At 41.4% G+C, this 26,092-nt stretch overlaps 1 protein-coding gene across 1 annotated transcript; it reads right to left on the minus strand.

The window, feature by feature from the left end:
• LOC139743716 (sacsin-like) lies at positions 1 to 26,019 on the minus strand. Its single transcript, XM_071654173.1, has 6 exons — positions 25,641 to 26,019; positions 15,966 to 15,990; positions 15,073 to 15,155; positions 13,858 to 14,116; positions 11,414 to 12,979; positions 1 to 10,728 (listed from the first exon to the last, which is right to left on the minus strand). Exons 1-6 carry the CDS (start codon positions 25,644 to 25,646, stop codon positions 128 to 130), a joined length of 12,540 nt encoding a protein of 4,179 aa, XP_071510274.1. The 5' UTR covers positions 25,647 to 26,019; the 3' UTR covers positions 1 to 127.
• Positions 26,020 to 26,092: the final 73 nt, after the last annotated feature.

The following is a 26,092-nucleotide window of genomic DNA, read 5'->3' on the forward strand; positions in this document are numbered from 1 at the left end:
CAGTAACTCCCTCGCGAAGCTAACTGTGCAGCCTTCAGTCCTATCTCGACAGCCTGATGGCACTTAAAGGATACCCATTCAAAGGAAGGTTCTTTATCGTTAAGATCCATCTCCTTTCGACCAGACCTTAAGTTCTCATATGCCTGTCGCAACCATCGTCTAGCATTTGGAAGATCTGGTATTCGATGCCCTCGAAGAAGGATTGCCAATTTCTTGATTCGGAACCTTTTCTCCATGACCCACCAGCATATCCTCCGTAGGTGTTAAACCGGTGGCGATCATCAGATGCCCTCTGACTAGCCCTCTGGAAAATATCGTGATACGTAGATACGCCCTTCGTTAGTCTGTCCAATTCACTCTGAAGATGTTTGAATGCCTCATTGAACAAATCACTTGGGCCCTCAGGGTGCTTGTCAGGATGCCATTTCAACATCAAGCGATGGATTGCCTTTTTCCTTTCTTCTTCCGGCAACTTCCAAATCTCTTCTAGCTCTGCAGACACGTGCTTTTTAGCCTCGTCAATGTCACCAGGGAATGAAGGATTATTCCTAAGACTGCTCTTCCCTGGGTAGTCTGGTTCTTTTCTGTCGGAAGGAACAAGGTCGAAGCATGCCTGTGCCTTCGGAATGTGGATCTTATAAATGTCAGAAACACTAGCTTCAACAAGGTCATCTGCTCCTACATCAACAAGGTATACCGCTTGTATCGATTCGCCCCTTACACGTCTTACAATACGTGCATAGATATGCAGTTCTTCATCACGATCCATCCGTTGAAGAGCGATATACTCTCCTTCTTCGAAAGACACCCACATATCTTGTTCAATCAGATGGAAAATCTGATTAGGAACACTACTTCCCGGTGGCGGAAGACGAGTTTCAGAAGTATTATTTGCTCCAAGACATACCTCCACGTCATGTGCAGCTAGTGAGGGCAAGATTTCCGAAGGAGACCTCTTAGACAAAAGGTCTACAAACACAAGCAATCCTTTGTCGTGGATCAAATTACCGAGAACGTGGTTGACACGTTCGGTTACGCTTGTAAGTGTCATTATCTTAGTTTCCTCAGTTGGATGAGTGACGTACAGCTGATGTCTGTCCTTCACAAAGGCAGGTATCTGTTTTTCACTGTTTGAAATGTTTTTGTCATCCAGCTGAAGGACTGAATTGACACTTTGCATGCAGGTCACTTCCAAATGCGTTAAGACGTCCCTCAGTGACTGCCTCTGTTCTTCATTGATAACCTTGTTATCGTCGTGCTTCACTATGCTGGCAATTGCAATGACAAGATCTTTCGAATGCACGACCGTTTCAAGCTGCCGTTCAAACTCACAATTACCGTACTGAACAAGCGGACACGTTGCCTGATCAATATCAGATGTATTCAATACTTCTTTTACCCTCCCACTCAGTACTTTGGGGCGAAGTCTTTCTGGCAGTTTTCTAAGAACTTCTGTCATGATAGATTCTTCCTCATTGGAGAAATGAAGGATTGGGAGTTCACAGGTTGAAATGCGGCCTTTCAGATGATTAGCGTCATTGAAATAGAGAGTATCAGATCGCTTCAAGCCGTGTTTTGTCGATGGCAAGTACAAATGAGACGTTTCTTCCAATTCTTTCTCAACCAAGAGACTATCTGATCTTTGGATTCCTCTGTATAAATCAGAAGATACGTCTTCAACCATGAGTAATATGTTTGGGTGAATTGCTCCTACCTCTCCGACTTCGAATATTCTTTGAAGAACAAACGCATTTTGTGCTATGGATGGTGTGTCAGTTGTTCCAAGAATCCGAAGAAGCCAAAAGAAAGGGCCCCACCTGTCAGGTAGCTGGTAGAGAAACGGAGACAGATTACGCGGCAAAGTGCGGGAGATTTGTTTAGCTTCCACAATGGTACATGAGCTGCCATCAACGACTGGAACAAGAGGAACGTTTGCTTTACCGAGTTCATTCTCAATGTCTCCACAGTGTTCACATTTTTCTGAGGGGTTGCAGGATTTTTGGTTAGTGCATTGATCACACAGAAACGACAAGATTTCTTCCAAAACCTTGCTCAAACTTTCTTGTTTTTCAATCCTCTGACCTTCTCCCTCAAGTTTTCTACACAAGATAGTCGTGTGCTTCAAAACTACTGACAGCTCCGGCTTTATGATCATGCCAAGTGTGGATGGAATATCTTGCATGTGGCACTCGTAGCATTTTGATTTGATGGCAGCATACTGCGGCAAAATTGGTAGCACTGTCCACACCAGCTTCGTTTTCTCGATCATTGATCCAGAGTACATGATGCAACAGTCTTCATGTGCCACTGGGGGATGAAGGGATCGAAGGTCTTGATCGAGCTCTCTTCTGACGAGGAATTTTATTCTTCCTACCTGTTGCAAGAAATCTTGGTCGGAATGGAGCCTGCATTCTTTTTGCAGACAAGAGACAAGACATATCGATTTCCAATTCTTATTTCTTTGACCACTGCCTCCTTCAATTTCCTCTGCAAATGTTAGGAACATTGACTTCGTTACTTCAGTCTTCAGTCCAATTTCTCTCAGAAATTCTAAACCCAGTCTTTTCCATATCGAACTGGGTGGAAAGTCGTCGCTTGCTTTCATGAGTCGGAACACCTCGACTTCGGGGTCAAAGAAGTGTGATGCCGCATGTAGTACCCCATCATTTCCTGGAATGAATGGCAGCGAATGTAACTGCAAGTACGAAATCTTATCTTTCTTCTCTTCGTCGCGTAGAAACAGAAGCATATGCTTTATTCTTAGTAGATGTTGTGTTCGACCCTCTTGCGACATGTCACCGAATCTGGGTAAAATAAAAGTGGCATAGACGTAGTATTCATCTCCTTTGGATAATCCAAGAGTCTTGTACAGATGAGCAAACTTTTCTTTCTCTTTCAGAAAGACCGCGGGCCTGCTTTCTATCCATACATGTTGTTCAACAGAAGGGATGGTTTCTTGGAGCACGAAGACAGATCGTGAACCGTCGATGCTTACGTGTTCCTCGCTGATTGTCTCAAAGCAGGGAAGACGTTTTAAATCTTCGATATCTTCGATATCTTCGGTATTACCGAGAAAGATCCCAAGTATCTCCTCGTTCTGTCTCTTTTTAAGGCGACTGAAACGAGTAATGTCCTTAGAGATCCAGTGCAGGAGGACCTGTAATATCTGCGCCTTAGAACCAATGTTGCATGCTAGCAGATGGATTAAAGGCATTGAATCATCAGCAAGTGTGCAGATATCCAACGTTTCCAGCGCTGAAGAAGCTGGTAAACGTACGTGTGTTTGAAGAGCAAGAACAGTGGAAGATAACTTCAGTGGTACCAGGCAGAGAGATGAATTGCTTGTCGAAGACTGTCGCAGAACTTGGGAAAGGGGGACTGCAGGTAATATCGCAAAATCCCTGAGCCTTTTTTTGATTTCATCGAGGAAAACACCTGACCTATCTGGAGATTTGTTAAGACCTTCCAGTAGATTCCACAATTTCTTGAACCACTGTAGTGTAAACCTGGTAAACCTGTCATCAAAGGACAGGTAATCATCTGATGAAACCTTTAAGTAGGGAAAGTTTTCGCTCATCATCTTAGCAATGGCAGTAATGTCGAGGTCTCTCAAGACAGAGTCTTGCTTTGCTGGTATTCTGTGAAGAAATTCCTTATGAAGGAAATTCGGGGAGTTTTTTGGGAAAAGTTCCGCATGCTCTGATTTGAAGACACGTGCCGACGGGGAAAACACCCTTAGCATGCCATCTTGTGTCAGCAACAGTGGAAGGCCATCAAGTGCAAGTTTGTCTTGTTCCATACAGTACGCGAGGAGCAAAGTCAAATTGTCCTTGTTCTGAAGCTTTGATCGCGAAATTGGAATTGGAAGCTGAGTACTTAGCCGATTTTTCCCTCGTAGGAAATTCACAACTGTGGATGGAGTGACTTGAAGAACAGCAAGCGGCGTTTTCCGTTCTTTTCGTTTCTGCGATGGCTGCATAACTCTTCTAACCACCCAAACAGGAGACTCAATGACAGGAAACCCAATCTGTTGGAGGAGCTTCTTTAGGATTTCATGCTTCTTTGGCGATGGAGGTCTTGATACTCCCAAGTAAAGTGGTTCAGCAAATGTCTCACTCAACGTGTTGCAGAATCCAAGCATAGACTCATCTGTGTTTGATCCACAGTCAACAGGAGTTCTCCATGACAGAAGCCAAGTGTTCTCATCAGTTGGCAGGAGAACGGGGAAAAGCCTACATCTCGTACAAGCAATCAACTCATAGAAGGTACAAATGAGTTCCTTCCAATATCTGTCACCCTCTTGGAGTGGGAAGAACTCATGATAGGCACGTAATCCCTCCAGAGTGACTTTTAATTTGTCTTGTGGGATTGGCATTGACCACTGATAACGGTTAGTGAAAAAATTTCGAATCCACGACATGACTTTGACGTAGGAGAGTGAAATAATGTGCTCAAAGAGTTGCTTATTCCACAATGTTTGACGATCCTCAGTCGCACCTCTCCACAGACTTCTTCGACTCTCGTGATCCAAGGCGAAGTAACCATGAACATGGACTGGCAATTTCGTGTCAATAGGAAGAGGTAAGAAGCAGTAAGCTTTCCCCTTTAACCCCCTACCCGACAAACGAGCAGCAACACCTCCAATAGGAATGAGTTTATGTTGGATTATGGAGTTTTCGTCCATTTCTTTCCAGTTTGGACAGCCAAGCTGTTGACATATCACCCAATGTTCAATGTTTCTCTGTGCGTTTCTCTGTAGAAAGATTTCGTAGCAAACATCTGCAGCCTGCCGTGTTTTGACACTTTCACCTTTGTTGACAGCTGAGATGTATTCAGATACGTTGGTGTAGAAGCGTTTCTTCTTGTCCTCCTCCATTGGATCCATTTTTACTTGCACTGTTCTTGTAGATGTCAGACCACCTTCCGGAGTAATCTGTGATATTCCGACAGATGTTACATTTTTCAGAAAGAGGAGACTCTCTGATGCAGACATTTCGAATTCTTTCAGCAGTTTTTCGATCCTGTCCTTGTTCCAAATGTCGTTGCTTATTTCAGATGCTTTCGTCCTGAGAGGAAACCGAAATACAGTATAAGGATCATCAGTTTCAGTGAGAGTGTCTTCCAGGTAACAAGGAAAGACATCCGAGTACGTCTGGCGCATCCGGTCCGTGACATTATATAAGCGACCTGGGCTAGTAGGGATTGCACCTGGAACATGGTTACAGAGTGGATCAAACACGCACAGGGTGTCCCCGCCAGATATGAAACTCGGACAATCAGTGAGCTGGTACACAGTGTTAAAGCCGACGCCATAGCGACCGATCTTACTCATTTCATTTCCTTTACTTCCTTGGCCAAGGTCTTGAATTCCCTCGATGTCTTCGGTGGAAAAACATTGATTGTTGAAAACACAAAGTGCGGGGCCTTGGAGAGACTTCATGTTGTCACCAAACACCCTCTTAGTTCGATGACTGCGAGGGTCATACACGATGTGAATTTTAGTTGCACCAGCGTCATCTGCATTCTGAAGCAATTCCTTGAGCACCGTAGCCTCTCCGGAGTACGACTGAAGAATTCGCTTGATCCGGGATGTCAGTTTTTCATGCTGGCCAAATGCTACTCCTGGTAGATTTTGTGCATACTGCTCTAGAACTTGGTGGCGAACATCTTTGATGTTCAGCCTCTGTGCCAAAGTAAAGCTAATGTCCTGATGGCACTGGTAGATTTGTCCATCTTCATCACTTATCCAGTCAACATCGCTGTAACAAAGGTCTTTAGTTGAGCGCATAACATCTAGGACATCCGGGAGATAAGTAATGGAATTATCGCCATCTTTACGGGCTTTCTCAAGAAGACGCGCAATACCAATCACAACAGTCACTTCAGCAGCCTTTAATGGTCTACCGTCACCTCGAACATAGATCTCACGAAGAACATCCTCGTAGTCTGTAGCCTTGAACCTCTTCTTGATTTTTGCAGATTCAAGAAGATAGGTGTACTGGGTTAACCGCGGAGGGAGATGAAACAAGTACGGTTCAAGTAATAGGCTTTCTCTTGCCACTTTTGAGGGATGCACAAATCGTTCACCGATAAGAATCCATCTGTCATCCTTGAGTAAGGAAAGGAGTACGTTATGTGGGTTGTATCTACATTCGTCGTTCAAATACTTGTAGATATCGTAGCAACTTTTCTCAACACCACGGGACACAGTTCCTTTCTCGAAGTGATCACGGATGTTGTGCAACTGATTCATGACTTCTTTGAGAGTAGGTCGTCTCCTGTGCATATCAAGAAATTGGGACACTTCTTTTGGCATCGGCAAAACATCACACTCATCAAGGACTGGTGCAACACTGCTCACAAGGCTAATATGAGAGTTGGAGTAAATGCTGTCGGCAGCCATGTAGCGATCAAACCATTTCCATGGAAGGAAAGAAAATCTAGTGCTCCCATTTTGGATCACAGGAAAAATGGCTATTGTCTTCAATTGCTGTTTAAGAGATTTGTTATCTCTCCATTTCGTTCTGAACAGCATATCTGACAGATATGTCATCAAATCATGAGATCTTTGCAGTGCACTGTTGTCTTCTCTTGCACACAAACCAGCGACTGAGTTACACTGTGCAATGAACCTTTCTGCAGAAACGCTATCAGTTATCATTCCCAGGTCTTCAAGAGCAGCAAACGTATGATTTGACGCAAAATCGTCTCTTGGAAATACACCGTCTGCTTTGGAAAAGATCTTCGCTGCTTTACGATGTGGATGGACAAGATCTTTTGGTTTTTGAAGGTAGATATCTCCTGATACAGGGATGCATCTGACGTCTCTTAACTTCAAGCGTAGACTGTCTTTCCTGCAGTTCAGAGCGAAGAGAATTACAATATTCCTGTCTTCATCTGATACACATGGAAGTCGTGGTAGGAAAACCTCGTCAAAAAATCGCTCTTGACCAAATGTTTTTTCCTTTAACTCGCGTTCAAGATTTGCACGTATGAAAGCGCGCCGTGTTTTGTCGCTGACATCCACAACAGTAGATTCAGGGAGGCAAGTTTCCAAAATTGCGCTTACTGTATCTTTTATGGTTCCTTCGTCTTGAAATTCTTGACTCAAGAACATAACGTTCTGGAATTTCAGAGCTTTTCCATCTTTCCTGAAGAGGGCGGGTTGCGGCGATTTATTGATTCCGTGTACCAAAGTTTGGTAGAAGGCATCAAAAATTTCCGAGCAGTTTCCGTCCTTTGGCAGGTTATCAACGTCTGGCCACAGGTAATCATATGCTACTGACCCATACATGCCTGTGAAAAGTTGAAGAAAGTTCTCATCGGACAGCAAGTAGATGTAGGCTCTGCAGATAACCTCCCTGAGGAGAAGATCGTTCCACTGGGCATGTCTGTTCATACCTGCAGGTGTTCGTTTATGGAGATGCTGTCGGTTGTCAGTCACTGCGAAAGCTCCATTGATATGTACAGGCAGCATACTTTTCATGGACAATGGGAGGTAGCAGTATACCTCTCCCTGAAGTTTAAAATCATGTGATTCCAGGAAGGTCATTGCAACTTCTCCCCTGGGAGAGAGTCCCACATCAGATTCTTCTGCAGCCATTTTCCTTGTTGTTGCAGAGCCCTCGCACGTGACTTTGATCGATTTGAAGGTTTTCTTCAGCATCGCTGTCTCATTGTGAAAGAATTCTGCTCCTGAAGGGGTCATTTCCTGGGTAACTGATTCTGTGCAGAGTATGATGTCATCCTTGACAGTATTTTCCAAGAAGTCTTTCTCTATGCTGAAAAGCTTTGCAGCTTTCGAGGCGTCTGTGGACTCCGCAGGAAGATAATACATAGATACCTTCATCACTTTCTTTGTGAATATCAATAGACTTCCGGAAGATTTCCACATACTGAGCAAGAGTCCTTTAAGTCTCACTTCGTCGTAATTCTCTCTACTTATCTCACTTTTCAGCGCTGCTTCTTTAGATCGTAATGGAAGTCGGAAGAGTGACCCATCATAATGGAAAGGCTCTGACAAACGGCAACCAAATACCCCATTGAAGGGCATGAACTGATCTGGGAACCTTCGTAGGCGCAGAGAGCTCTGGAGATTGACTCTTACTCCGGGTTGAGATTTATCTCGTAGGACTCCCCCTAGGTGCGTCGTATGGGGATCGAAATACTGAATAAAGTGTCTGCTCACAAAGCAAGGTACGTCCGTCAAGTGGTACACTGAATTGAAACCAGTTCCAAATTTTCCAATTTTTTCAGCATTCTTTTCTTTTGTTCGTCCTCCGAGACGAAGAATGTTCGCGAAGTCTTCGTCTGTGAATGTCGCATCGTTGAAAACCCAGAGGGCAGGACCTTGGCACGCCTTCATCCCTGGGTCAAAGAGTTTTTCCATGGCATTACTGTTTGTTCTCATGTCAACCAGAAATCGAACTTCAGTGGCACCAGCGTCCTCAGCATTCTGTATCATTTCTTTGAAAATGGCTGTGTCCTCATATGTATTCTTCAGGATGTTCCATATCCGAAGAGTCAGAGGTTCTGTCTGACCTGCCTGGGTAAATTCATCTAGATCATCAGCATCCAAGAGCAAGCGACTGAGTGGAGGGACATGCAAAAATTTCGCAAGGTCCGCTGTTATCTGAGGATTAATGATACTGAATGTCGTGTCATCCTCAGATCGTTCTTCATGCACAAATGATTTTAGCCAAGGCCGATCAACAAATGCACTGTCTGTTACCGATATCAAATGGCAGCCTTCAGATTCTGTTGGTACTAATACACGGCTTTGCAGATCTTGTGGTATTTCCCCAATTGTGTGGAGTTGTTTGAGGATTTGGAGTACCAGACGAAGTTGGCGCGCATGGTAAGCAGTGTCATTCACCCTTGATTGCTCACAGGATTTCTTTACTTCGTGCAAAATGTCAACCAATGTTTCCACATTAGCATTCACAGTTGATTTCGCTCCAAGATCACGAAACAGATCTGCAAATTGACGCATAGTATGAGGAATCTGTGTCATATATGGTGACATATCAAACGGAAGACCATCTATGCACATCTCTGTTGGGTCTGAAAATCCAGCACCATTCCATATTGGACATTGAACTGTTGTCAAGTACTTCAGTACATTTCCTCTTTGTACTTTCCATTCGTTCAAGAGGAAAGCATATATGCTTTTGACCATCGGTGCAAGTTCAATGGGATCTACATCACGTGACTCTTGAGTGAGGTGGACATACTTTTTCAACTGTTCTGTCACATTCTGCAAAGTTGGTTTCTTCGAATCCATCTGAAGATGCCTAAACAGTGGCATGAGGTTGCTGTCCTCTTTTGTGAGTGGAACCAGTGACCCGCACAATATGGAATTCTCTCTTGACAGGAGCATAGTCTCACTTGGAGTGGAGAGGAATGAATGAGGCAGTTGATACCACTGGAGCTGAGATGGATAGAATGAAGGCTGAACCTGCTCGTAAGGTATGCAGGGTTTGCTCTTGATGTAAGCTGCCAAAGTGCAAGAAATTCCTGATGAACAAGAATTTAAAAGCCTCATGTTATTGGCAAGGAACTTCAGAAAGGAGCGAGCGAGATCAACATTGTTTGACAGGGAAACAATATCAAGACACATGACTGCCTCGTCCACATTTACCTTGTCCTGTCCTCGCATGCCAAGTTCTCCCAGAGCTGAAAGGACTTCTGGTTCTGTGAAGGGTTCAGTTGGAAATAATCCTTGTTTTCCAAAGAGCCTGTGGAGAGTTTGATCCTGGATGTGAAGGAGTTCGGAAGGTGATTTCAGTGTTGAAGAGGAGTTGTCTGTGGGAACAAACTTCAGTTTTTGGAGCACGTGCTTGCTTGATTCACATTTATGTTTGATCTCATTCCAGTGACTCAAGAGCCAGAGTGTGACGCTTTGAACATCAGATTTGGTGTACAATATACCTTCGTGGAGTTCTCGCATTATGTGATTGATGACGTTGAACCTTGAAAGAGCGTCAATTTTCAATTTGTCCAGGAGAGGTTTCACATTGTGGTCCGCTGCGATAACAGCTCTTTGTAACTTTACTGGCTGAGGGAGGTCTTTCGTTTCATTTGCAGAAATGTCAATGTATCCGATAGATTCCCTTGCACTAACTATCGATGTACAAGAAGCGCCAGAACCACAAAGTAGCTTGAAGAGTGGAAGAGAAAGCAGTAGATCACGGGCCGAGGAATTGATTGTTGCATTGGCGATACATTTGTTGAAGAGGTCACGTTCGCTATCCTTGAGGCCTTGTAACTTGTTGATAAGAGAACTGCGGTCTATGTTCTGAGTTGCCGTAAGAATTCCGTCTGCAACTGGCTGCTGAATGTAACCTTGGGATATCACTGCAGGGTGCCGGATGACGTAATCTGTGAAGTTGAGAACTTCAATGCCAATCTTGACAAGGACGCCTTCGAGGTGTTCATCCAGAGCAACCTGCCCATTTCTTTTGACAATCAAAGCCGACTTTTTTGCAAGTGCTTTGAGTGTAACCTCGGCAGCGTTTGTGTCTGAAAGTGGAATTAGGGGCAGCCCTTCAAATTGGGACAGATTGTCCGGACTCTCTTTGTAAAACATATTCCAGACTGCTTCCAGCCACGGAGCAGGTGGTTGGTTGGCGATTCCTGGCTCTTTCTGCCATCTGCCAAATCTGCGTCTTAGAAGTGTAGCAACTGATTCTAAGCTCAAGACCTCAAGCTGAAACCCGCCCTGTGCCGCTGCAATCAGAAATAAAACACAAGGAAGAGGAACATTATGAACGAATCATGATGCGATTACACTCGAAGATGCAATGGACAGTCTCAAAACAATTCACTACATTGTGTTTCATAAAATTGTAATAAATCTGTTTTTAGAGCAGATTTAAAGTGATAATGCATCATCTTCATTTGATATCAAAGGATTACGATTTCCTATCAATGGTTTCTTTTCGATAAAGAAGACAATTGAAAATCAGCAGTCACTTTTATGCTACCATTACAGATATTCCAGAAGTGCATACATACACTCATGTTACTAATCCAGTTATTTTTTTCACTTAAAACAACTGAAAATAAACAGAAGAGTTAATAATTTCCTTACTGCAGTAATCAATGACGAAATGTGCGTAATTAGAAACCATTACAAATAGGTTTTGTTTTAGGATATTTTCGTTCCTTACGCTAAGGTGGATCTCTGTAATTTAAGAGCATCTTTTAACAAAACATGAAAGACAAGATTAGATTACACTCCTCTCGAGAACGTCAAGGAAACACACGGACGTTATCTTACTCCCTCCAATACTCTACGAAATATGTTATGAACTTAGATAATTTGTTTGTCAGCAGAGTATGGCTCCGACTACACGTGAAGTAAAGATGTTGTATAAATACAGCGAAAATGGATGTAAAATACGGCACTTACCCACTTTGGTAACAGAGTCTCGAAGTGCTTGAGATACTGCTGTTCGAATGAAAGACTGACTCTCACCAGGAATGAGGACGCGTGGAAATCGGGCGGTAGGAATGTACACCTTTCTATGAGAGTCTCCAAGTGAGATAAACCTGCCATCATCCGAAGCTTCAAATGGGATGAAACTGTCGTCATCGAGAGGAAGTAGTGGCAGCGTGGTCAACTCAGAGTACTCTCCATCTGACATGATGTATTCGAGAATCAAAAGTTTCTCCTGACTGTTGAGATCTTCGAGGACAGACTCATGTCTGCGAATGCACCTACGAAGAAGTGCCGGGGTTGTTGTGACGATGTCCCCTTTGAAGTATTTCCTGATGGATTGCATGCAGAACTTGGGGAGCGATGCGTAGGGCTGATCAGCGTACCGAAGGCACTTCAGTATAACCACTTCCATTTCGTCTTCCACTGACAAATCGTTAAAGACGACTTCTCCGATTTTCAACCATCCATTGTTCTCGCTGTGTATGACACGTTCTTCGAACAATTTTTCAAAGAAAGGCTCTAGGATAACATTCCATTTGTCATGTACGCATGACTCGTCAGGCCATGCACAGTAGATGCTCTCCACGCTGACGTCATCTGCATTTATTGAAGTTGTTATGGCTCTGACGTATACAGACGGAATAATTTCTTTTACAAGCAATTCATTCCATTTCGCGGAAACATCTGTTTGATCTGGACCAGGCCACTTGATCGCCCGGCGGTCACTCTGAATTCCGAAAAACCCATGCAAGTGAACGGGTAATCCAGTACGGCTTTCTTCGCCTGGAGGAAGTGGTAAGAAACAGAAGACCCTTCCAAAAGATCTGTCATGTTCATCTCTCATGATATTGACAGGAACGGCAATAGCCGTCCATGGCAACAGATTCTGCTTAACAGCCATATCGGAAAGTTCTGGACTCATAGCGGCACCTGCGATGTGGTGGCAAACAATCCAACGGGTAGTCTTTGATCCTCCTACGTTTTCAGAAGATATCTTGACATCATAGGACATTGTAAGGTCTTCTCGATTTGCCACAGTTCTCGAACAATACTCCATCAACTGTCGCGCGAACTGATCCTGCCCAGTCGGTTGTTCTTCATGACCTGTAACATTTGCCTTAACGCGAACAATGCGACGAGAATTCTGGTCAGTCGGTCGCTTCATAACTTCGACTTCTTTCAGTGACCGGAGGAAGAGCATCACGACATCCGCATCAACAAGGAAAGCGTCAAGGAGATCGTCCATCTTCTTTTCATCCGTATAAACCTTGTTAGAAAGTTCACTCTCTGTCTCTCGCAGCGGGAATCTGAACAACGTCCCGTCGAATTGTCCGTCACGGAACCCGTCTTTGACATCGTCGAAAATTTGTCGATACGGTCGGAACTGGTCCTCGCATGCACGAAAGGTGTTTTGGTCCTTTGAGTTTTGCAGGTCAAATCGGAATCCTGTCTGGGGGAGACCATGATTATTTCTGAAGTGTTTCGCCAATGGATCCAAGTAGGCTACCCTACGGTCACTCATGATGCTTGGGAGATCTGCGAAGAAAATAAAAGCTTCCATGTAACAATGTATCGTCAAAGGTCATCATATAACTTTGCGTCATTTTCCTTATTCTATATTATTTGTTTTCATACAAATTAGGTCTTTATCCCCCTGATTTTGATGAATTTACCCATTATTTAAAATTGTTTTGTGACAGGTAAGTACACAAAAGAAATCAGCAGCAGGTAAACATATACACGTATCATACACGTATCATACCCCGACGTAAATCCGTATCGTGGAGTGTGGAGGTGATCAACGATAGTTATCACATACTCGCACGAGGGCAAGCCAGTGATACGCACCACCAGCGTAAATCCAGACAGAAGAGTTGGGCGGGGGGGGGGGGGGGGGGAGGGGATGATCGGCAATAGTCATCACATAATAGCAAGAATACAAGGTCATAATACGCACACGCGTGAGATGTGTACATACAAAAAGAAATGAAATGAAATGGTTACAAGGTTATTTATTTCTGTATTGAATTATGTAGTAGATAGTTTTGTAGTTTCCTGGGATTTGTTTTTGTGCAAAATATTCGATGTTTCTTTCCATCAAAAAGCAAGAAACATTTTAACCCACAGGGAAGTATGCGGGGAGAGAGTGTGGAGGAAGAATTTTCCGGGGGTGGTGAGAAGGGGTTGGGTTTAATAAATAATACACTTCTTTGTTATGTTTAACGGCATGAATTTTCTTTCTTTATTAAAGATTTGTTGTCTAACCTGTTGGTTCTCATTTTCCTGACAACATCTTATGCGAAACACAACATCTAGTAAACAGAATGGTGGGCATAATGTAAACTTTGAATAATGAGACACTGAACGTTGGACAAATTATGCTCGTCTTCTCTTGCGATTCAACGGAAATGTACCTGTGATATGGTAGACTGAGTTAAAACCGATGCCAAATCGGCCAACCTTGAGTGGGTTGTCCTCTTTGTTGCTGCGTGCTGGCTCCTGTATTCCCTTCCAGTCCTTTGGCTTGAATTTGGCATCGTTATATGCGTAGAGGGCGGGACCCTGGTACGGTGCCAGGGAGTCACTGTAGAGTGTTTGCGTGCCATACTGTCTGACGTCATAAAGAAATTTAACCTTCGTGGCTCCAGCGTCTTCCGCATTTTGCAGAATTTCCTTATGCAAACAAACAAAACGGAAACGTACAAAATCCAATTGTATCGATGTTGAATTAATGTAATCAAATAAAAGATATTTTCATCAAAACTGTAGTTTCTAGTCTCAACACAATCCATCGCCTTAAAACTTATTTCCCTTCCAGTTTTAAATTGACATGGTGAACGAGGTGCCGTACAATCACTTATAGGATTAGTAACAACTCCTTTGAAAGATCCCAACCTAAATACTGCATTAATAAAGCGCACTCATCGATAGGCTACGTTTCATTTGTCTCACAATTTTTTCTTCGTTTAGGTTTTATGTTGAACGAAAAGGTTTCATGTTAACAATAAACATTATGCTCTAACGTAATCAGTAAGCTTTTTAGTTTCAACCCTGCCATTTCAGACGGCTTTGCCGAAACTGATTCTCCAGCATTTGTTTTCATGATTATGAAGAGCAACATCGGAGTTATAATCATCTTTCACAAGGCTAAAATACCTGGAAGGATTTGAACTTTTGACATCATGATAGAATGGAAATAGGTTATAACCGGTTATGTGGATTCTAATATACAGTGACTTTACATATAAGAATTCAGCATTAACATCTTTGTTTTGTTTTTATATTGTGTTATTTTCAATTTTTTCACATGCAGTGGCGGATCCAGGGTTGTGGGGCGAACTGGACGCGCGTCCTCTTCAATTTTATAAATACAGTGAGTTATAAAGTTTTTGAAAATTATATCAAAAGTAGGCATGAAATCCCATGATGACCAACATTAACATAAAAAAAAAATACCTAAGGTGGCAGGGGGAATACTCCCCCCCCCCCCCCACACACACACACCTCCCTCACCCCTATCCCGCTCCCTAGCTTTGCCCCCTCCCTTTTACGGAATTCCTGATTCGCCCCTGACATGCCATTTGATTATTTAGAAATATTGTATATACAAAGATCATACAATGACTTACCTTCAAGATCTGACCGTCGCTGTAATCACGAAGAATTTTCTTCAGATACGTAACGAGAGGAGGGACTGTGATACCAAACTCGTCTGAATAGATAAGATTAGCAATGGGGAAAAAAAAAAACTCATTCAGACGTCAGCACTTTCAAGCCTCATCCTGCTCATTATACACGTTTTTTTGGAAAATCATTTTGCCGAGACAGACATTCATTTATCACTTTTATCTCTTGCCATCGTTTCCATCCAAAGTATTCATTAAATGTTCCATTACGGAAGGCTTGCATTCATGCATCCCAGCTGTTACAGTTGTTTGAAGCTTGACCTTTTCATTGTATGTTTCAGAGAAGCATACACTACAGTAGTTGAATACAGTTCCCCGACAACAACAGCTTCACACAAAAAAAGATAATTGTTTGATAAGAACGTGTTCATGTGATATTTAATTTGTATAGGAAGAGGCAATTAAACGGAAATGAATTGCATTTAGATAATCTTGTATCAATTATTCACAACTACCACTAGTTGTAAGCTGGTAGAATTGAGTGCACAGAGTGTATTGTTGTCATGTCTTTATTCTAACTATAATCTAAGCGCAATGTTCTTCTTGAATTTCGTTAGTGAAAATTGACAAACTACAAGAGAAGGAAAATAACAAGCTAACATTATAAATGCATCTTTTATCAGCATTCACAGGGAGGTTACCTTGGTAACTAGTCACGAATAACATAAAAATCGACATTATGCAAAAAGTGCACACGTTTGTTGGTTTAAACGCTATACCTTACCCCTCAATTGAGTGGATCATACTTTGAAATAGATCTTTGTCAGAACTGCGTTTGTTTACACGATAATTTACTTAATAATGAAGCAAAACACTCGTAATGAGAGTTTACTCACGGTCTGAGTCATCAAGCTCCTGGTCCTGAATAAGTAGGTGGAGGAAAAAGAAAAAGAAAAGGAAGTCATATTATGAAGGAGGTGTTAGTAGAGTCCTAAAGAGGCTTGTAACGTTTTCTTACGTGATATTCCAATTTGATAATTTCGAAATGTTCACTTTTATCCGTCTTGTGTGAGGATTTCTTATCATACTATTGTACTGGATTCCTCTGTTTTAATTAAAAGAAATCAAAACCCAAGGAAAAATGTGAATTGAGTGAAAGCAGCAACATCAATAGAGCACATCAGTGAAAGTTTGAGGAAAATTAGACAATCGATTCAAAAGTTGTGATTTTTTTTAAAGTTTTGGTATTGGATCCGCTGGATGAGGGGACTACTAGAGTTCATGACGTCATGTGTGGACAACAATACAAAGAGAGTATAGAGGGAATTCCACAAAAAGTCATTTTCATGAAAGTTACACATTTTATCAAATTAGTGCTGACTTATGTGTATAGGTTAGTATTCATTTCCCCTGCTTTGTATACAAGCGCTTAGTCAAGTGCTCTTTCATTATGTTTTAGAAAAATTAAAGCAAGTTGAATTTTCATATATGTTTTCTTTATAAGTGTTGTCCACACATCCTATGCCCTAAACTCAAGTAGTCTCCTCATCCAGCGATTCCAACACCAAAATTTTAAAAAACTCACAACTTTTGCATCGATTGTCCAATTTTCCTCAATCTTTCATTGATGCATGTGATCTGCTAATGTTGCAGCTTTCAGTCATTCCGATTTCTCTTTGGGTTTTGGTTTCTTTTACCCAGGCTAAATGTCTAGCTTATCCTATGAGTACATTCGTTGAAGCCGTAGCATGCGATATCTACGAAGTGTACGATGATGTGACCAAACATTTCGTTGAAATACCAGTAATTTAAAAAAAAGAACGACAGCAGTGCTGCTAAATTACTGTTCAACAAGTATAAACTCTAATTTAGTAGGGCATCACTTATTACAGAATTCATGTACTAAAAATCCTGTAAGCTCTGTCAGAGTGTTGGGAGGATGTAGCTAGCCATGCATTTTGAAAATACTTAATCACAATGTCATAATGAACACAAATATGATACATAATCTCCGACGAATCTGAATATACCTATAGCTTGATAGTACGAAAAATGCAATTTGCACTATTCTAATAGGTTTCTGTAATGGATTATAATTGGAACTCCTTTATCTGTCCCCCATTTCAGACTACAGCGTTATCAAATGGATATACGACGTAGATTTATGTGTCTGAAAGCCCGTGTAATATACGTCGTATGCATTTGAACATGCAGTACGTCGTATGTGCCCAAATGCTCTTCTGTTATACGTGTCATGTGTAAAACGGGGTTTTGACCAGGGAGGTGATCTCACCTCCCTGGTGAGTCCCTTTTCGCGACTCAGGAAAAGAAAAACCGAAATTGTCAGAGCATGGATTTATCCAAAACCATGAAAACGTTCATATTTTGAGAGAACCTATTCATGTTCCTTATTTTCGAATAAGCAAAACTCTATTTAGTACGCAGAAGAAGGCAAGATTTTCAAACAAATTCTAAAGCTCCTTATCTTGGGGGGGGGGGGGATACTCTCCCTCCCGCACCCCCCACCGTACGGTCGCTTCTCTCCATAGGGCGACTTTGATGCTCTGTACATCTCATATCAGGGAGGTTAGAGGTATCTCTTCCCACCTCCCTGGCCATACCTAAACTTGCTTTCTGAAGCTCCGCTTCAACCATGTTAACAGAGCCTTCTTACCGCTACAACGCATAATATTGCTCGGACGTTGCCGCGGTAGCTTTTGCTTTTGCTTTTATATTTTGCAATCTTCTGCCTTGTTTTTTGTTTGTTTGTTTGTTTGTTCGTTCGTTTGTTTTTTGTTCAAAGCGAGGAATTTTATCCTCCGGACGTCGTCGCGACGTTCCTGCGGTAGGATCTGTTAAGAAAGGGCTTGACGTTGGCATCTCTGCAAATGAATCCAACGCAATATAAAAAAAACATAATGAGCAAGTTACAGAAAGTTAGACCTTCTCACTAATTGCGCAAGAGAGAGACATAGCCATGAGCTTCTGCCTATGGTATATCGGGTCGTTGCGTTTGAATGATCCTATTTCAATACGTCGTATATATCCATTTATAAAATGGGTTCAAGAATGTAGCCAATAGGAAGCGCTGAAATGAGACACACCTCCTTCCTTTACTTCAGTACAACTGCACTGCCTGTAATCCTATGGTAGATTGCCGATCGTCTGTGCGCGCGGCGGCTCCTTTGATGAATTGCATGCATACGCGTACGCGCTGTCAATCCTGTAAACAACTTCTAGTTCGGGCTGCCGGCCGGCCGGCCTGTCTTCCCTTGTACATAACATATGTGGCGTACGTACGTATACTGTACTATACGTACGTACACTTTGTACAGTACAGTAGACCAAGCGTTATGGGACCGGACGCGTACATGAAGTCACTTTGAAGAGCAAATCCAACGATTTAGCAGGTTAATTCTCACGCCGTTTTCAGAGTATGTTGTCTAGTAGGCCTATATGAGGAGTCTATATCAAGTCTTTAAGGTAAAGGGTGCATATTCTATGTAAAATAAGTAAGTTTTCATGCGGGTGTCCGGAAACCCAACCCCCTTTATACTTATACTGTATGTGCGGGACTTCCGCGAGTGCGACGTGCGTAAAAGTTTGGGACGAACATCTTCGGACGTCTTGACCCACAAAGGTACGTGAAAAACGCTGAAAAATGATGTTAGTTTTCGAATTTTCGACCCATTTTATAAAACAAATGATGCACAGGATTATTTCGTGGCGTTAGTGTAGGCGTAGCTCACTCTCGGGTATTTACAATGTAGTGCATGTTTCACAATTGTAAATACCCTCGAGTGCACTACCCCTACACTAACGCACTCTATCCTGTGCATCATTTGTATATTATCGGATATATCTCAGTGTGTCTTAGCGCACTTTCGAGAAGTCTGCACTGATCCAGATCTGTTTACAGAGGCACATTCATACCGACCTGGTAAAAATAAAAGTTTGAAACAACGTTACAATGGTTGTTGCCTCAAAGACACATTACTCTTGTGATCTATCACGTGAAACAATTAAGTATACAAACCTCTCACGCATGTGCATCGCCGAAATTGTGGAATGAGTTTACCTTCAAACTCATCACTCGAATCAACGAATCGATCTTTTCAATGAAATATTTACAGTTTATGGTAAAAGAATACATCAGGGCCTTTTGCATTATACAAGTGACGATAATGTGTATTAGTTTGTGCATTGTCAAAATCTGTAGTTATTATTATTACCATTATTTTCATTGTCATTACATTGGTTTTTTTTTCCTGTCAGGATTTCGTAAGGTACGAAGTCTCTGTCACGTGGTGTAGGTGCAGCATGCATGCTCAATGATCAGCGTTACCAACATCCAGAAATTGCCTGAGACCTATGCACACTTGGTTAGCCGTAATGAATGCATGAAAACATCAATGGAGTATATATAATATAATTTTTCTTTTTTTTGTCAGGCAAAGGGAAGTGTATCTCCAGAGTCATTGCCGAATCTGTGCCACTCCATTGGTTGGGGAGATGGCTGTGTATAAATCATGAGATGTGGTCAAAACCTCAGGCTTACTGAGAGTTAAATGATAGATCGAAGACCCTTCATATAGGCCTATATTGCATCCCTTTACATCATTTGCACCAAAACCTGTCAACAAAATGGAGGCTGCAGAGTGTACACGAAAAAACAAAAATGCATTAAAGGGATTGTATAGTTTTGGTTGAGACCTAATTTCAGGTTTCTAACATTTTCTTCTTTTTTTTTGGTGAGATACTAGTAATGAGAAACCTCTTATGAAATATGAAAGAGTATAATTCCATGAGGAATTCAATGTCGATTTGATGACCAGAATCACGTTGCATAATCGAGGATACAGTGAACTTATTTCTGGCCTCGTAAAAATCAAACCACAAGCAAAAACAAAGTGTAGACTATTATCATAACTCATTTATTACTTACGTATAGCTTGTTTTTATCTTTATGGCGGCACCCATGGTTACAGCTCGTTATTCCGAAGGTTCGTTAATCCGAAACACACAAATTCCCTATACCTAGAGTTTCGTTAATCCGAAAATGAAAAAGGGTTCGTTAATCCGAACATTTGTTGCGTTATTCCGAAGGTTCGTTATTCCGAAGGTTCGTTATTCCGAAGGTTCGTTAATCCAAAAATGAAATAGGGCTCGTTATTCCGAAGGCTCGTTTATCCGAAAATGAAAAAGGGTTCGTTATTCCGTAGGTTTGTTAATCCGAAAATGAAGGGTTCGCTATTCCGAAGGTTCATGAGGCCGAAATGATATAGGGTTTGTAACAAATCTTCGGAATAACGGGCTTTGTTTCATTTTCGGATTAATGAACCTTCGGAATATTAAACAAACCTCATCACATTTTCGGATTAACAAACCTTTGGAATAACGAATCTTCGGAATAACGAACCTTCGGAATAACGAACCTTCGGACTAAAGAACCTTCGGAATAACGAACCTTCGGAATAACGAGCTGTAACCGTATAACACAATGGCGAAACACGCACGGCATTGTGAATACTACTATGCGTTACAAAAACATTTCCCACTTTTGATCCTTTATAATTCAAAAACTATACACGTATATCAGATAACACTAACATTGAAATGAGCGATAGCTGAATAGTGTACAATTTTGTTGGAGGTAATTTGAAAATGAAAGCATGATAGAATTCAGTTTTGTTAAATTCATCATTCTTATTTTTCAGTTAGGTTTCAGATTTTGCTCTATTTTCAGCCCTCGAAACTTCAACTTCAACTTTGCACAGGAGGTTATTGGTGTGTATAGGAGTATGTTAATTGTTGATAACCAGACAATGGTCCTGGACAATGGCCAGGATTGGAATGCTCAATGACATATTTATGACGAATTCCACTATCACAGCTAGTCTTTATCAATAGTGAAATGCGGTGTATGCAAGCACAAGGAAACATGTGCTCACTTTTTGCATGTACATGCAGTTCACCCTGTGTCATGAATTCAGACTAGCAGTGCTCAGGGCAATCCACATGAATATTATTAATCAAGCATTCGTGTGCCTTGCAGCAGAGCTCTGAATAGGTGGTAGCCATGTCCATTGTTCAGGGTCATTGTAAGCATTCACTCACATACACATCATTGGTTCCTGTGTGAAGTTCAATTTTCGTACAGAGGGTTAAAATGTGCTCAAAATCTGGAACTTAACATTGAAATAAATCATTGATTTCATGAAACTAATAAACGCTTTCATTTCAAATCACCTCCAACTAAATTGTACACTATTCAGCTATTACTCTTATCAATGACAGTTTTATCTGATATAAACTAGTTTTTGAACTATTAAGAATCAAAAGTGGGAAATGTTTTTGTAACACCTAGTAGTACCAGAGAGTGAGTTGCATCTCCACTAGATAATGTCACGAACTTAAAGGACAAGTTCACCTTCATATACATGTGGATTGAGTGAAGGCAACAATGTTAGTAGAACACATCAGTGAAAGTTTGGGGAATATCCGACAATCCGTCGGATAAAAGTTATGAATTTTTAAAACATCTGTACAATCACTGCTGGAGGAGAAGACTACTGCAGTGTATGATGTCACATGCGTACAACGATATAAGGAAAATAAAAAGAGAATTTCACAAAACTTGACTTTTTGAATAAAGTGCACATTTCCTTGACTTGTTACTGACTAATGTTAGGGGTAATATTATTCCCCTTGACTTCTGAAAGAGAGAAGTCGAGTGTTCTTTTGTTATGTGAGAAAAGTGAGAATATCTTGAATTTTCTTTATACTTTCTTTATATAGTTGTACTCATATGACGTCACAAGCTATAGTAGTCTTCTCATCCAGTCGTGACTCAGCAGAAACTTCAAAAATTCATGACTTTTGAACGGATTGTCCGATTTTCCTCAAACTCTCACTGATGTGTTCTACTAATATTGCTGCAGTTACTCAACCCACATGTCTATGAAGGTGAACTTGTCCTTTAACGTATTCACGACATTGAGCGTGTTTCTACTGAGCGACGAAAATTCGAGGTGATGCCAGCCGATGTGTGGTGATACCGGCCGATGCCGGCCGATACCAGCCGATGCGTGGTGACACCTCGAATTTTTCCTCAGTAGAAACAGATCTGGTAGTGGCCGATGCCGGCTGATGCGAGGTGCTCCGTCGTCCATCTATTGAGGTGGTCGATGCGTGGTGACGCGAAGGACGATTCTCAGTAGAAACACACCGGGTAGCGAAATTCGTGGTGTATCGGACGTCTAGAATTTCTCCCCGCGCTTTTCAATCGGTTCATCGCACACATGTGTACAAAATACGTGTGTACACACAGCGATCGACCGTGTTCGCATCATGCTTTGTTGGTACCAACTCGCTTGTGTATGTGTTATAGGCCATACGTTACGTTACATGTGAATTGTGGCATTCATCGCCTATTGTTCGCGTGATTAACAGCCTAACTTATTGCATTACTAAGCCCTCATCACTTACTTGATTTTACACCGCGTTATTTCATTTTATATTGTCTCGAATCGCGAGAGTACCACATTAGTATGTCGCAGTCTTGAGAAAATCTCAACTGGACCCTCGATCTCCAAAGATTTCTCATCAGTCAGTGGCAGGATACCAGTATGTTAGTTCGGGGTATCGTTGGATGGGAAGACGAAGAGAAATGGCTAATCAAAAAATAGCCGACGCAGTTGTAGCAAAGCAGGCAGTGCGCGCGTGACCCAAATCTGTGACTTAAAAATACCTGACTTCCGGAATCGCCGCATTTGCACGTCACCTTTGCATCACCTCGTATTTCATCGCTCAGTAGAAACAGCTCGAGTGGTCATAAAATACGAGGTGCTGCGTTGGACAAAATTCGTGACGATGCCAGGGATGTGAGGTGCTCTCAGTAGAAACACGCTCATTGACATACAGTATGATTCGTTCATCTGCCTGCTTACTTCTCCTGCCATTCCTTCCGGACTGAAACTCCAAATTCCCCGTCGCCCAAAATAGATTATTGGGGCTGATTTCCCCTAGCGAAGGAGATCCACAGCGCATGCGCGACATCTCGCCGCCAGCATGTTGGCCATGCAATGTCATGCGAGTTCTGTTCATCATAATGTATGTTCTGCATCGAATGCCGGACAAAAATCACGTTACCTCCATGTTCATAATACCGAATACCGCAACTGATTAAAGGGACTGTACAGTACTGGTTGAGGTAGGGATTCATGTTTTGAACATTCCTACGTGAGATAATGAAAAGCCTCTCATGAAATATGAATGAGCATGTAATTTTAAGAAGGATTCAACATTTATTTGATGAAAAATGGCTTTCGAACAAATGGCGAAGATATCCAAAAAAAAAAATTAAATTTGCTAATAATAAAAGGCGACATGCCATAACTTTATTAGGATATCTTTGTTTCACCTTGTTTTTGGATGTCTCAGCCATTTCAAAACCGATTTTCATCTAATAAACTTTTGATACCCCTTAGAACTGCATGCTCTTTGACATATCAGAGTAGTTTCTGAATATCTCGCAAAACGTTAAAAGCTTAATCTTCACCTCGACCAGAACTGTACACACCCTTTAAAGTCTGGTTAGCTAAGGCATGAAATACCATTAGCACATAAAGCAAAAACGCAGCCGTAGTGCTTCAAAATAGCTCTAAAAAATGTGAGTTCTGATAGAAACAACCAGTGTAAAATAGTTAATCAATATAAGCAATGTTAAAGGTCCAGTTTACTTTGATAGCAGTGACTAAAAAATGTTCAAGATATCACATTTGATGCATATGTGTAGGTCTGTGGCATCACAAAACATCCTACCATGTCATTTTTCGCAATAAAGCGTAAAATGTAAAAAGATATCAGTACTTTTCAATAACATTACAATAAAAAAATAACTGTAGACGGTTAAGTCTGGAAACATTTGTTACATCTGTTAACATTTGTGTATCTAACAATACTTAGCATCGATTAAACAGATTCAGATTTTTGCAGTTGTTGTTTTATCTCTTACTCACATTTTGGAACTATTTCAAAACACTAATGCTTGTTGTTGGTGTTTTTTTTTTCATGTGCAAATGATATGCAAAATGCCGAAATGTCTACATGGTTTAGTTAAAAAATAGTGATATCTCCTTGTATTCTAGGCTTTACTAATCTTTTATTTTTGATGGGAGGATGTTTTGTGGTAAATCTGAGCTACACATAGGCCGTATGCGACAAATACGATGACTCGAACTTTTTTTTTTCTACAAGCATTGCTCTCAAAATAATGGTAATCATGCAGTACCTTTGACTTGCTCACCTCGAGGCTCCCTAGAATAAACCTGAAGTCAAACTCAAAGTTACCATATTGCTGTATCTTATTTCTAATTCTGGGCCACTTATTAATCAGTTAAGAATGACATATTACTCTAACTTAACACCTGTTTGACAGTATATCATATACAGGGTAGGGACATAATAATGGCAATGTGATACGGGGGGGGGGGGGGGGGTAAGTCTGAAAGGGAAAGGTTTGCCAGTGTATGAGAACTATTGCATTTCGAACAATTTACTTATCAATAGTTGTTATAGTTATTACAGTCAAATCGTGAAACTTGTTCTGTGTGTTACTTATGGAATATTTCATTTTCATGTCATTTCAATATGTAACAGCATTACACCGTAGAGACTTTGAAATGTTCTGATTTTCCTCATAGATGTAGGCTACCTAGCCGTAAGATTAGTAAGATTGCACATTAAAGGGATCGCCTAGTTTTAGTTGAGACCTAATTTCAGGTTTCTAACATTTTTTGGTGAGATAATGAGAAACCACTTATGAGATATGAAAGAGCATGTAATTCCGTGAGGATTCAACGTTTATTTCATGAAAATGGTTTTGAAATGTCTGAGATATCCAAAATCGACTAATTCTAATAAAGTGTGTGACCCACATTTTATTACGATTGCTTTGTTTTACTTTGTTTTTGGATGTTTCAGTCATTCCAAACCTGATTTTCATCAAATAAAATTTGAATTCCTCTTTAAATGGTACGCTCTGTACTATCTCATAAGTGTTGTCTTGGTATCTCGCAAAAAGTTAAAAGCCCAATTCTCATCTCCACCAATACTGTACCATTCCTTTAAGTTTGGGTTTAAAGTTAGACATTGGATTCATGCTGTGTTGAGACTGAGGAAGGAGCAACGATCAAAGCAAGAGACCAAACAATTCGTAAGGTGTCTTTTGAAGGACAGCGAGGCGCATGAGCTATTTAATAGGTGTTCTCCCCAGGGTACTTCCCCTGTTGAACAGGGCTTTTCAGTATTCAGATTTTCCTTTTCGATCTACCTGCGTTAAAACCATTCATGTGTGTTTTATATCACAATGAGTGTCTAGATCGTGATCGACGGTTCTTTCACAGTATAATGCTTTATACGAGCTAACGGATGCACAACAAATTTGAAAATTGTCAAGAAAAGTGCTTTACGAATATTTAAGTGGTAATTACATTCTTAATGATAATGTCTATTTTCATACTTGCATCGATTATTTCCGTCAAAGTACTTTGAAAACTGTGGAAACTTACCGACATGACTGGATCGAGGCTTTAACAAAACGTTTCAAATCAGGTGAGGCGGATCTACAGTAGAGGAGGAACACTGATCAGATTTCTCAATAAGAGTTCTATTGAGCACTGGTTCGGTGTGTCTGCATGTTTGTCTGCATGTTTGTTTTTAACGTTGCACACTGAGACGTCTCCTTCTCCATTTTGTCTTTTTTCTCGTTCCGGTGATCTTCTCGTATCAGTCGTACTTACGAGGGATCTCTACGCTAATGAAATGCCTCAGATGCAGTTTGACGGGAAGCGAAACATACGGGTAAACATACTCGGCGATGTGGGCTAAAGGCTGCAGAGAAAAGATGCCCCAGATCGCCAAAACGTGACGGAAAATGGAAGATTGTTCATCTTGATGTTCGATCACACGTCTTGTCGCTTCTCTCACCACACATTTTGGAGCCCATGCGTCGACACCTGCC

This window comes from Diadema antillarum, unplaced genomic scaffold (genome assembly GCF_040938485.1).
Source record: "Diadema antillarum isolate AM-2024a unplaced genomic scaffold, OU_Dant_1.0 seq00001103_RagTag, whole genome shotgun sequence".
NCBI classification, from domain to species: domain Eukaryota; kingdom Metazoa; phylum Echinodermata; class Echinoidea; order Diadematoida; family Diadematidae; genus Diadema; species Diadema antillarum.

Bases quoted from the DNA above. Each gene is read 5' to 3' on its own strand.
- LOC139743716 (XM_071654173.1), bottom strand. The intron at 15,156-15,965 runs GTGAGTAAACTC...TTATCTATTCAG, and splicing joins GGAGCTTGATGACTCAGACC to ACGAGTTTGGTATCACAGTC. The intron at 10,729-11,413 runs GTAAGTGCCGTA...TTCTGATTGCAG, and splicing joins AGACTCTGTTACCAAAGTGG to CGGCACAGGGCGGGTTTCAG.